General features: G+C 41.5%; 2 protein-coding genes across 2 annotated transcripts; one reads left to right on the plus strand and one right to left on the minus strand.

Annotated features, from left to right (window-relative positions):
- Positions 1-244: 244 nt before the first annotated feature.
- LOC128593468 (histone H4) lies at positions 245-1,195 on the minus strand. Its single transcript, XM_053601490.1, has one exon. It carries the CDS (start codon positions 1,163-1,165, stop codon positions 854-856), a length of 312 nt encoding a protein of 103 aa, XP_053457465.1. The 5' UTR covers positions 1,166-1,195; the 3' UTR covers positions 245-853.
- Positions 1,196-5,221: 4,026 nt separating this feature from the next.
- On the plus strand, positions 5,222-5,857 carry H1-1 (H1.1 linker histone, cluster member). The gene has a single exon (XM_053601473.1). The coding sequence runs from the start codon at positions 5,222-5,224 to the stop codon at positions 5,855-5,857; it is 636 nt and encodes a 211-aa protein (XP_053457448.1).
- Positions 5,858-11,726: the final 5,869 nt, after the last annotated feature.

Here is an 11,726-nt window from a genome sequence, read left to right on the forward strand (position 1 = left end):
CCCTCCCCAACCCCTCCCAAGTAGTCCCACTACAGGCCCTCTCCACAACGCTAGGCTATTTTTTTCTAATTTTTGTAGAGACGGGATCTCTGTTGTTCAGGACGGTCTCCAACTCTTGAGCTCAAACAATCCACCTTCCTCGGCCTCCCAGAACGCTAGGATTACAGGCTGAGTCACCACTCCTGGCCCTTAAACCAGATTTTAATATTTCCTGAATCTAGTGGAGTCTAAATCTGGGTTCCATTTCAGAGTTTATTTTTTTTAATCTAGACAAATATTGGTGCTGATAATTTCCGCACTGTACCCAATACAAGATTAAGGGAGATTTAGATGTCCCTTACTCGTTTCATCATCCATTAAAAACAATTTAAAAAAATTTTTCCAAAACAGGATTTTGCCGTTTCCAGTAAAGTTATTTACCATTTTCCCATCTCTCTCTGACTGGGTTCAGGACTATTAGGTCATCAGTTCTGATTGGTTGACAGCTCCGGATGGGGCTTGCTGATTGGGCAGTTTGATTCTCTTTGTTCGTGAAATGTGTGAATATCTTAAAATACCAGGCGGTTTTTCACTTATTTTTCGAGTTATCATTGCTCTCCTGCCCACACCGATGAAAGCAGGGCAAAAGAAGGTAAGTGGGTATACTACTGACCTGAGGCAGTTGCATGGGCATACCCTTTAAAACGATTAAACATTTAACCCCTTCAAGTCTAACTTGTTTCTTGGGCTTTGTCAGTATTATGCATTGAGTTGTTTAGCCCAGTGACGTTACCACAGCTCTTCTTTTGATCATTTGGGCGGCCCTGAAAAGGGCCTTTGGTTCTTAAAGGCAAGCCATGGCCAATTCAGAAACCTAACCGCCAAAGCCATAAAGCGTGCGTCCTTGGCGCTTAAGGGCGTAGACGACATCCATGGCTGTGACGGTCTTGCGCTTGGCGTGCTCCGTGTAGGTCACAGCGTCCCGGATCACATTTTCCAAGAAAACCTTGAGCACTCCACGAGTCTCCTCGTAAATCAGACCGGAGATACGCTTGACTCCGCCACGCCGGGCGAGGCGCCGGATGGCCGGTTTGGTGATGCCCTGGATGTTGTCACGTAACACCTTACGGTGACGCTTGGCACCCCCCTTACCCAAACCCTTCCCGCCCTTACCACGTCCAGACATGACTTCCAAAGAATTGAGCCAACAGCAAGTGAGAGAGAAAAGAACTGATCCTTATATACCTTCCTCCCCCTTTCTCCCCACCCCTCAGCAGATACAGACAATAGAAAGTGCGCAGGCGGGAAATCTGACGCATAAAGTCCCGCCTCTAAAGGCCGCCTTCCAGAACCAAGCCAGCTAGACCAAAGGTTTTTGCTTCCTTAACCGAGCTACATACTTTTCCTTTAACTAGGTGTAGAATTTAAATGTAAAATCCCTTTGATTCCAAAGATACTGTATTTTAAGAAATACTCTAAAAGGCAGAATCTTTTCACAACAAATTTGAAATCCTGGTAAGCCTAAAAATGTCAAGATCAGAGACTAATGTAAAATGACAAGATTTTACTTCCAGTAGTTTCCTTTTACTGTTCCATAGCTAATCACGTATTTAAGTTCTCTGGCTTTACTTATTTATGAGACAAGAGTCTCACTATGGTCGCCCTCGGTAGAGTGCCATGGTGTCACAGCAACCTCAGGGGATTCTCTTGCCGCAGCCTCCCTTGTAGCTGGGACTGCAGGAGCCTGCCACAATGCCCGGCTTTCTGTTTTTAGCAGGCTCGGGCCGGGTTCGAACCCAACAGCTCGCGTCCATGTGGCCGGAGCCCAGCCCTTAAATTCTTTGTACTTTTCTTGTTCAGATCTTTTACTTTTTCAGCTGATCCAATTTTAACATTCTCAAATACCTGTCCTTTCACGTACCTCTTAAACTAACCGGACAAAATGCCGCCGGCATGTTTAGTTTTATTATGTGTACGGCTAGCTTAACTGACTTGGTGAGCCTTTTACAGCCACTTTATTTGAAAACATGGTGGCTCTGAAAAGAGCCTTTGGGTGAAGTATCAAAGCCGACAGTGAAATCACGCCCGCTCTCCGCGAATCCGGCGGGCGAGCTGGATATCCTTTGGCATAATGGTAACGCGCTTGGCGTGGATGGCGCACAAATTGGTGTCCTCAAAAAGCCCCACCAGGTAGGCTTCGCATGCCTCCTGCAGCGCCATCACTGCAGAGCTCTGGAAACGGAGGTCAGTTTTGAAGTCCTGCGCAATTTCGCGCACCAGGCGCTGGAAAGGCAGCTTTCGGATCAGCAGCTCAGTAGACTTCTGATAACGGCGAATCTCGCGCAGGGCCACTGTTCCAGGCCGGTAGCGGTGGGGTTTCTTCACGCCGCCGGTGGCCGGCGCACTCTTACGAGCTGCCTTGGTTGCCAGCTGTTTGCGCGGTGCTTTGCCACCAGTGGATTTACGAGCGGTTTGTTTTGTGCGAGCCATAACGAGTACCACATACAACCCTAAAGCAGACAATTCTGTAAATGGCTGCCAGAGTCGTCGCTATTATTTATAGGAGGGTAAGTGTAGTGATTGGATAAGAAAAAAGGTTAAATATTACGTCTCAGGCTCCGATTGGTTTGTTTTTAAAGTAGCCAACAAACGTGCAGTTTTATTGGCTACTATATTCTATCCAAAGCTTTTTTTTTTTTTTTTAAGATGTGGGCGTCTCGCTTTGTTCCCCCGGCTGGCCTGAACTCCTGGACACAGAGGATCCCCCGGATCAGACCCGGATTGTTGGTATTACAGGCGCCTGCTACCGCGTTTCGCGCTTTTCTTTTTTTTTTAACTTTTGTAATTTTTTGCATCTGAATTTCCTGACTAGAAAGCAAAACTTTGATTGAGCATGTTTACCTTTTCGTAAAATAAAAGATGTTAGCCTCAATGGTATTGTAGTTCTCCAATTCTGTATAACCTTCAGTTCTTAAAAAAAGATTGAGGTATTGCCCATTCTTTTTCTTAAAATGTAGAGTTTAGGGGTTTTTGTTCATCTATCCAATATCGGGTTAGAAGTTTCTGAAAACTTTCACAAAAATGAGATTGTTTTGTCATTAATTGCTTTGTGCTTTAGTTTAGGACCTTCATTGAAACCCACAAAGCATAATCTTTCATTCAGTAAGCTACACTAATGCTCGTAAAACCATCTTCGCTGAATGTTTATGCTCTTTGGAATCCTACACTTGCGGCTTCCCAAAGCTTTTCTAAAACCTTGGGAATACTTTGCCAGGCGCGAAATTGCGGTTCCTTAGAATCAGCGCCAGAAAAGGCCAGTTTGCAATTGTTCCCCTTGCCGACCTGGTGGAGGAACCCATAATTTAGCTTTCTAAAGCGACCTGACAGTTTAAAACGTCTCAAACACGGAAATGGTGAAAATATGCAACCCTTTTTAATAACAGGTAGGCCACACCACATTTTGATTGGTTTAGCCTATTTTCTTGAATAGCAATTTAAAAAACAGATCTAGCATGTCTCATTTGCGTAGAGCATTCCTATTTTATTTAAGTCTACGCCAATGGAAACGGTAGAGATAGAGCCATTAACTGAATAAAAACATAGTATTACAAACTACCCTGCATCAGAAAATCTGGAGTAATTCCTTTTAAAAGTTGAGTTTGTCTAGATGCCTGATTTATTACACTAATATGGCTCAAAGGGGTGGGGCGCCGACCCTATATGCCGGAGGTGGCGGGTTCAAACCCAGCCCCGGCCAAAAACTGAAAAAAAAAAAAAAAAAAAAAGGATTGTATCTTTTAAAAGGGAGTTTTACTTATAAAACCTTTTCAACATAGTATGCCTGTTTCATAATTGACTAGCCTTCAAACTAAGATGGATAGTTTTGTTTACAATTATTCTCTACCAAGTTATTAGAAATTACGTGACACATTTGAAAACAGCTCAATAAAATGTGAGGTAGAAAAGACTGGTAGAGAAGACGGACACAAGTCTCTAACAATATTAGCATGTAATGTGAAAGAAACAGAATTCTCAGGTTACCTTGCCCAGTGCGGACTTGTTTGAAAACTGCCACAATGCTCGCAGAAGACATTGCCTTACGCTCCCGATCCCTAGGCGATTTGTAGAAGTCGATCTCTGTTTAATGGCATTTTCTTTTCCTGTTGGTTAAGTCTGTGTCCCAGTGTGAGATCATTTTAGCGTGTTGATGTTTTTAAACGCTCTTGTTACGATTTAAAGGGCGGGTGCTATAAAATCTTACCCCCAGAGTATGTCCTTTAGTTTTTCACACTCCGGCGACCTAAACCCTCAGGACAATGCCTGTCAGGGAACGGTTTTGTTCCCTGCGGTTTATTTAATGCTTCTCATAGGCTCAGTTGTGAGTTTCATAAATCTTTGTTGAATTAAAAGAACGAGATGATCATATCACGGTACCCCCATATCGTGTACTGACATGAAAACATGGGTTGTAAATGTTAAAGCCTATTTGGGCTATGTTGTATGAAAATTAAGTTCGTTGGACTGCAGAAATAAATTGCAATTGCAGAAATTGTTTGCATACTGTTTACCGCACATGCGGTTAATTGCGACCGTAATGAATTCTGGTATTTTCTCTGATTCTTTTTCCTTTGGCCATAGTACGTGAAAGGTACATACCACTCTAAATAAAACCTTGCCGGGAAATGCAGTGGCCTTGATGAGAACTTATCTCAAACCTACAGACAAGACCTAAAACCCTCGTTTTTCTCTCTCCCACTCCTACTGTATTTTACCTTTCTTACAAATTAGAAAGGAACATCCCTGACAATGCATCCTCTAACAGTTTCTGGAAAATACTCTGAAATTTACAAACTTCCCCCTCACTCATCTCTTCCTTCAAAAATAACTTATTTTTAAGAGGAAAGAACACCATTTGATATTTCTGGGCAATAGGGGCTCCCTATAGTTTCCGTCTCAACCAGGCGATGGGGATGGCCTTTTGGTGTTTGCCGGCGTGCAGGGGAAGACGGACTTCAGGCCCTAGCTACACCTCCCGCCCTGCGCCATATTCTGAAACACAGTTAAGACCGCAGCCATGCTTGGGGCGCTGGGGAACTAAGGGCGGGCACTGGCGCCCACCAATCACGGTGCAGCCCCGCCCTATAAATACGCTGTGCCGGAGCTTTTTTTTTTTTTTTTTTTTTTTTTTGCACCTTTCTGCCTAGTTTTTAATCAGTTTGGTTTGTTTGCCTCTGCAGTCACTATGTCTGAGACTGCACCATCCGCCCCAGCAGGTTCCACTGCTCCTGTAAAGCCTTCAGCTGGTAAGAAAACAAAGAAACCTGTTAAGGTTGTAGCACCCGCCAAGAAAAATGCTGGTCCCTCCGTATTGGAGCTGATCATGCAAGCTGTTTCCTCTTCTAAAGAGCGCAATGGCGTGTCTCTGGCTGCTCTTAAGAAGGCGCTGGCGGCCGCTGGCTACGACGTGGAGAAGAACAACGGCCGCATCAAGCTGGGCCTCAACAGCCTGGTAAACAAGGGCACCTTGGTGCAAACTAAGGGCACCGGTGCTTCTGGCTCTTTTAAGTTCAATAAGAAAGTCTCTGTGGAAACTAAGCCCAACGCCTCAAAGGTGGCAGTGAATGCTAAGGCAATGGCTGCTTCTAAGAAGCCTAAAAAGGCCGCGGGGGCTACTGCTATGAAACATGCCAAGACTCCAAAGAAGCCTAAAAAGCCTGCTGTAACAAAGGCCTCCAAGAGCCCCAAGAAGTCCAAAGCAGTGAAGCCGAAGAAAGCTAAAAGCCCTGGTAAGGCTGTGAAGCCCAAAGCGGCCAAGGAGAAGATGACAAAGCCAAAAACTGCTGCCAAACCCAAGAAGGCAACACCCAAGAAAAAGTAAAGTTTTCGTTGAAACCTTCCTTTACTGACCCAACGGCTCTTTTAAGAGCCACCTATGTGTTTCAGAAAAAGAGCTCCAGCACATGAGACCTCAGTACCCTACCAAAGCTTTCCTCTCTATAACACCAAATGTTCTGTCGACTTGCATAATCTTTTCTGCCTGAAGTTTGCAAACTATCAGCAAGATAGCTTTTTAGATGCACTTGGAAATCTTCATTCTGTAGGAAATGCTCTTGGTAGAACCCCCGACCCAGTCTTGGAATGTACATTTATATATAATTTCACGTTTTTTACTACATCCAACCTTCGTGGCTAGTTTAAGTTCAAAGCCAGGGATTTTGCATGCTTGGGCCAATGTTGCTTAAAGGGTTTTTCCGAATTAGGGAGGCTTTAAGAAACGTATTTTGGAGTACACGGTGAAATTAATTTAATCACGCCCTCTTTCCGCAGGTGCGGCTGGTAAACTAAGTCTTTGGGAACAACGGTGACCAGCTGGAGTGAATGGCATCTAAGTTGGCCTTCTCAAAGAACCTCTCCCTGGTAGGCTCACTCGCCTACTGCAGCACGATTTGAGTTCGAAAGACGCCAATTGCTCTTGCTTTGCGCAGCCCATTTCCTAGACTTGCAGGCTATAGGCTTGGTTTGAAGGGTTGGAGTGGGGGGGGGGGTGGTTCATGGTTAGCGCAAAGCTTAGCTGCAATGGAATCTTAGAACTGAAGCCCCAAATCCCTTTTTTTTTTTAATCTCACTTTGTCGCCCTCTATGGAGTGCGGTGATGCCCCATACTTCACAGCAACCTCAAGGTCCATTTTTGGTTGGGTTTTTTTTTTGGCTGGGGCTGGGTTTGAATCTGCTACCTCTGGCACATGGGGTCGGCCATCTACTCCTTTGAGTCACAGGCGCCTCCCGCAACCTCAAAGTCTTAGGCTCAAGAGTTCCTCTTGCCTCAGCCTCCCAAATAGCTGGGAATACAGGTGGCCGCCACAATACCTGGCTATTTTTAGAGATGGACTCTCGCACAGGTTGTTTTCGAACTCCTGAGCTAGATAAGTCTACCCACCTTTGCCTCCGTGGCTCATGCCTATAATTCTAGCATTCCCTTCTCTTAATAGAAACAAAAGCGCCCTACTTGAATATTTGAAAGTAATGTTCTATGCCGAACTGGATCATCAATCCTGCCGTATTTTCAACTCTGATGGAGCCACCCACATTAAATGCTGGGGACCCTTTGGGAGAAAGCAAGCCTTCATTTGCACTTTAAATTCCATGATTCAGATTTTATTAATTTTTTGTTCGCATCGAACAAACAGTATATAATGAGCCAAGTTTACTCATTTTTATATAGCATAGGTCAATCGTAAAACTTTTTAAATATGCACATATAAGTTGTTTTTTGTTTGTTTGTTTTTTAGAAACAGAGTCTCACTTTATCGCCCTCGGTGGAGTACCATGGCGTCACAGCTCACAGCAACTCCTGGATTTAGGTGATTCTTTCCCGAGCAGCTGAGATTACAGGTGCCCGCCACAACGCCTGGCTATTTTGTTGTTGTTGTTGTAGTTTGGCGGGGGCGGGTTTGAACCCGCCACCCTCAATATATGGAGCTGGCGCCCTACCTACTGAACCACGGGCGTTCCCAACACGTAGAAGTTCTTTAATAATCAGTTGTACTTTTTAGAAGGTCTTTTCCTTTTTCCATCTCTTTCCTTAGCTCCCTCTACCCTCTAAAGTCTGTGTTAGAGGCAGGTTAGATCACTGGTTTTCCCACCTCCAAATTGATACTAGTTATCTGTGTTTTCCTTTGAATACAGTCTCTTACACACGTATCTCTACGCACGCATAACTGATTTAGTCTGGGGTTAGAGTTACAACTTTTTCACAAATTATGTACATTCTCCATGTTGCTTTTCTCTTAACCTTTCAAAAATCTTTCAGGTGCTATTTTTAATGTCCTTCACATGGAGCAGGATAATTTATTCATCCATTTCCTATTAATGAGCTTTGATGTTTCCAGTTACAGCTGCTGAACATAGTGCACTAAACAAGAGTTTCAGAGCAGAAATTGCTAGGTTTTAGAATATATGTATTTTAAATTTAAATAGGTGTTGACCAATCTTAAAAATAGCTCACACTTCCAGAAACGTCTGAAATCACTCCCCTCCTCCATTCCAACTATCAATTTCTGCCAGTCTCACGACTGTAAAATTATTTCATATTGATTTGCATTGCCATAGCCACTAGCACCTCCTTTTCTTTAGGTTTACTGCCTTTTGAATACGCTCTGTTCCCAGGGAATTTCCTGCTTGTATTTCTTACTTTTTCACCAGTTTCTTTTGTCCCATGGTGTTTTTCACATAATAAAGAAATGAACCTTATACTTACCACCTGTGTTGCCAATAGTTTTCTATTTTTGATATTTTTTAGTATTTTCTTTGCTTATGGTATATTTTCATTTATATGTATTTGATATATGAAAGTTTAAGTATTAAGTGTTAGAATTAATTTTAATAATTTAATGTTAATATTAATTTCAACATTAATATTAAATGTTTTAGTAACAAATGTGTCTTTCATGGCTTCTAGGTTTCTAGTTTGAGTTAAGAAACTACCCCACTCTTCTATTATTTCTGCAGTCTTTTGTTATTTTTGCTTTAAAAAAATTTTTAGTCTCTAAACTGTCTAGAATCTATTTTATATTGTTTAAGATATAATCCAAGTTTGATTCTCCCAAATTAATGACCAGTTTTTCCAATGCCACTAATTAAATAATACATTCATTTTCCCACTGAACCAAAATATGCCATCTTCTAAGTTCTTAAAGTGAGACCTATTTTTTCCTACTTGTCTTTCCATGTAAATTATGTACTTGCTTAATTATATTCCTACTTAATTTATAGGTTTATTTCTATTGTAAGTAGAATATCCTTCTCATTTCATTTTTTTTTCAGATCTTATTACTAGCAGAGAAGAAATGTGTTGCTATCTTGTATTCATCTAACTTACTACTTTCTGAAATTCTGCTTTTCTTTTTTTTTTTTTTTTGTAGAGACAGAGTCTCACTTTATGGCCCTCGGTAGAGTGCTGTGGCCTCACACAGCTCACAGCAACCTCCAACTCCTGGGCTTAAGCGATTCTCTTGCCTCAGCCTCCCAAGTAGCTGGGACTACAGGCGCCCGCCACAACACCCGGCTATTTTTTGGTTACAGTTTGGCCGGGGCCGGGTTTGAACCCGCCACCCTCGGTATATGGGGCCGGCGCCTTACTGACTGAGCCACAGGCGCCGCCCGAAATTCTGCTTTTCTTTCTTTATCCTTCACATACCAATGGGGGTAGGATGTCAAGGATTGTCCCTACCTATGTTTTCTTTTTGTATGTTCTCTTGTCCACATAAACAAATATACAAAAAAAAAAAAAAATCTGTGAGATAAGTTCCTGACAACTCCCCCTCCCTTTAGAATGTGACTTACTTGAACCCCTGGAGTTTTTCCTGGTTGACAGCAAAATAAATAATTTTATCTTTATTTTCCTCAATGTGAATACCAAGCATTATACTTTTTACTGGATTTGCTGCAAATCTCCAAAGTAAACTTGAATAATTTTAGCAGGCATCCTCTTTCAGCTCTTGATTTTAATGAACATGGTATTCAATGTCTTTTAGGATAATATTTATTAAGTTTTAGTATCTGAATTATATTTAAGTGGTTTCCTTCTATTTTAATTTTTAAAAAAATTAAATGATTGCTAGATTTTCTTCATGTATTCATATGATTTTAATTTGTTCAGTGCTTTCTTACATATTATGTCCTCAAATTCAATGTGATTACATGACTAAACTAGATGAGTATGTTTTTCTAAAATGGTTATCTATAAGAGAAAAACAGGTGTTGTGCAGTAGTAGATTTAAGGGAGGATGAATTAGACATTCTGTCTCATGTTTGTGGAGCCTAAATTACCCAGTGGATGAGGGAATAATCAACTGGGTTAAATGTTGCTGACAGATGCAGGGGTGTCCAAACTGGGGCCTGTGTCTGCATGCTGTATTTGTGAGGACTTCTTTTGCTTATCTGTGGTGTCAGATAGCACAAAAGTATGCATGGACTTTTATTTTTGCTAATCGGCTTTTAGTGTTTGTGCATTTAACGTGTGGCCCAAGCCAACTCTTATTTTTCTTATGTGCAACAGAGAAAAAAGAAGTTGGACATGTCTGGAAGAACAAGCTTGAGACTAGTAGTCCCCCGGTTTTACAGCAAGGAGATCACTGGTGGTCTTAACAAAAGTAGTTTGTTTTTTTTTTGTTTTGTTTTTTTTTGCAGTTTTTGGCCAGGGCTGGGTTTGAACCCACCACCTCTGGCATATGGGGCCAGCGCCCTACTCCTTTGAGCCACAGGTGCCACCCACAAAAGTAGTTTTGAAGAGGATAGAGTTGATATGAAGTAGAGTTATAAATTTGAGAGTTGTTGGTGTATGGGTATTATTTAAAGCCATGAGATTGAATGAAGCCACCAAGGAAGTGACTGGGTACAAAAGAATATAAAGAAAAGGGGAAGGTGGCACTTTACTAAATTAACCATAAAAAAAACGGGGTAGGGAGAGGTAGGTATGACTCCTGAAGCATCCAACATCAGGGACCAGAGAGACCTGACCCTGACAATTTACTATGGATAAAACAGAATAAATTATTCTGTCTCTTTGTGCTTCCATTTCTTTATTTGAAAGTAAAGTGGCTGGATTAGAGCAGTGTTTCTGTTTTCAGTTTTATGACATATTGGAAATAAAACAGAATATATTAGAGTGTGCCACCTTATAAAGGTCAACATGACTTCTTGGAATTTATGTTTCAAGCACGTAAGCTGTTAGGCGTATGTATGCATGTTCTGGGTCATAAAGAATGCATTTCTTTTGGGGCAGGATCACAGTCAAAATAGTTTGAAATTCAGTGGTTAAGATCCTCTCCACGACCTTTTCCAACTACAAGAGAATTTTGTTTTAATTGATTATACCAGAGCTACATCTGTATAAAAGTAAACTTGAAATTAATCTCACTGAAGCTCAGGCCCATAGCACAGTGGTTATGGCGCCGGCCACATGCACTGAGGCTAGTGAGTTCGAACCCAGCCTGGGCCTACTAAACAATGACAACTGCTACAAAAAAAATAGCTTGCGTGTTGTGGTGGGCACCTGTAGTCCTAACTACTTGGGAGGCTCATGCAAGAGAATTGCTTAAGCCCAAGAGTTTGAGGTTGTTGTGAGATGTGATGCCATGGCACTCTACCAGGGCGACATAGTGAAACTCTGTCTCCCTGAGACAAGAAGGTGACAGTGCTGACCTATAAATTCTGTTCTTTACTAATTGGTTAATTGTTCCCTGCCTGTGGGACATTTTGAAAGGAAAGAAATAAGAAAGAAGCAGTGAAAAGCACAGGAGAATATATGATTTCCAGGACTGACTGAAGATCATTAGGGACTCCTAAAAGATATAGACTACAAATAGTGGATCACTTAGTCATACAATAATCACACATGCATAGGAGAAAGAGATGGGGGGAGGGAAGCTCTCATAGTGATAATACAAAGTTTTATTTAGTGTGTCCTATGTGACTAAAGTAGAAGACAGGAAGTAAATCGTTCTTTTTCTTACAATATAATTTTTAGTTCTTTAACAATGTGCATGTGTAAATCTAAATTAGAAAAAGATATTCTGCATATAAAAACAGAACGGCATTAAAACATATTAACTATTAACTAATTGTTTACTATTGATAAAATGGTAGCTTAGCAGCTACCTAAAATATCCCATTGTGTATGTGTTTCAGTTTATTTAACCAGTCACGTATTGCTGGATTTTTTTAAACTTATTTAACAAAAATAACAC

Source organism: Nycticebus coucang, chromosome 9, assembly GCF_027406575.1.
Source record: "Nycticebus coucang isolate mNycCou1 chromosome 9, mNycCou1.pri, whole genome shotgun sequence".
In the NCBI taxonomy this organism is placed as follows: domain Eukaryota; kingdom Metazoa; phylum Chordata; class Mammalia; order Primates; family Lorisidae; genus Nycticebus; species Nycticebus coucang.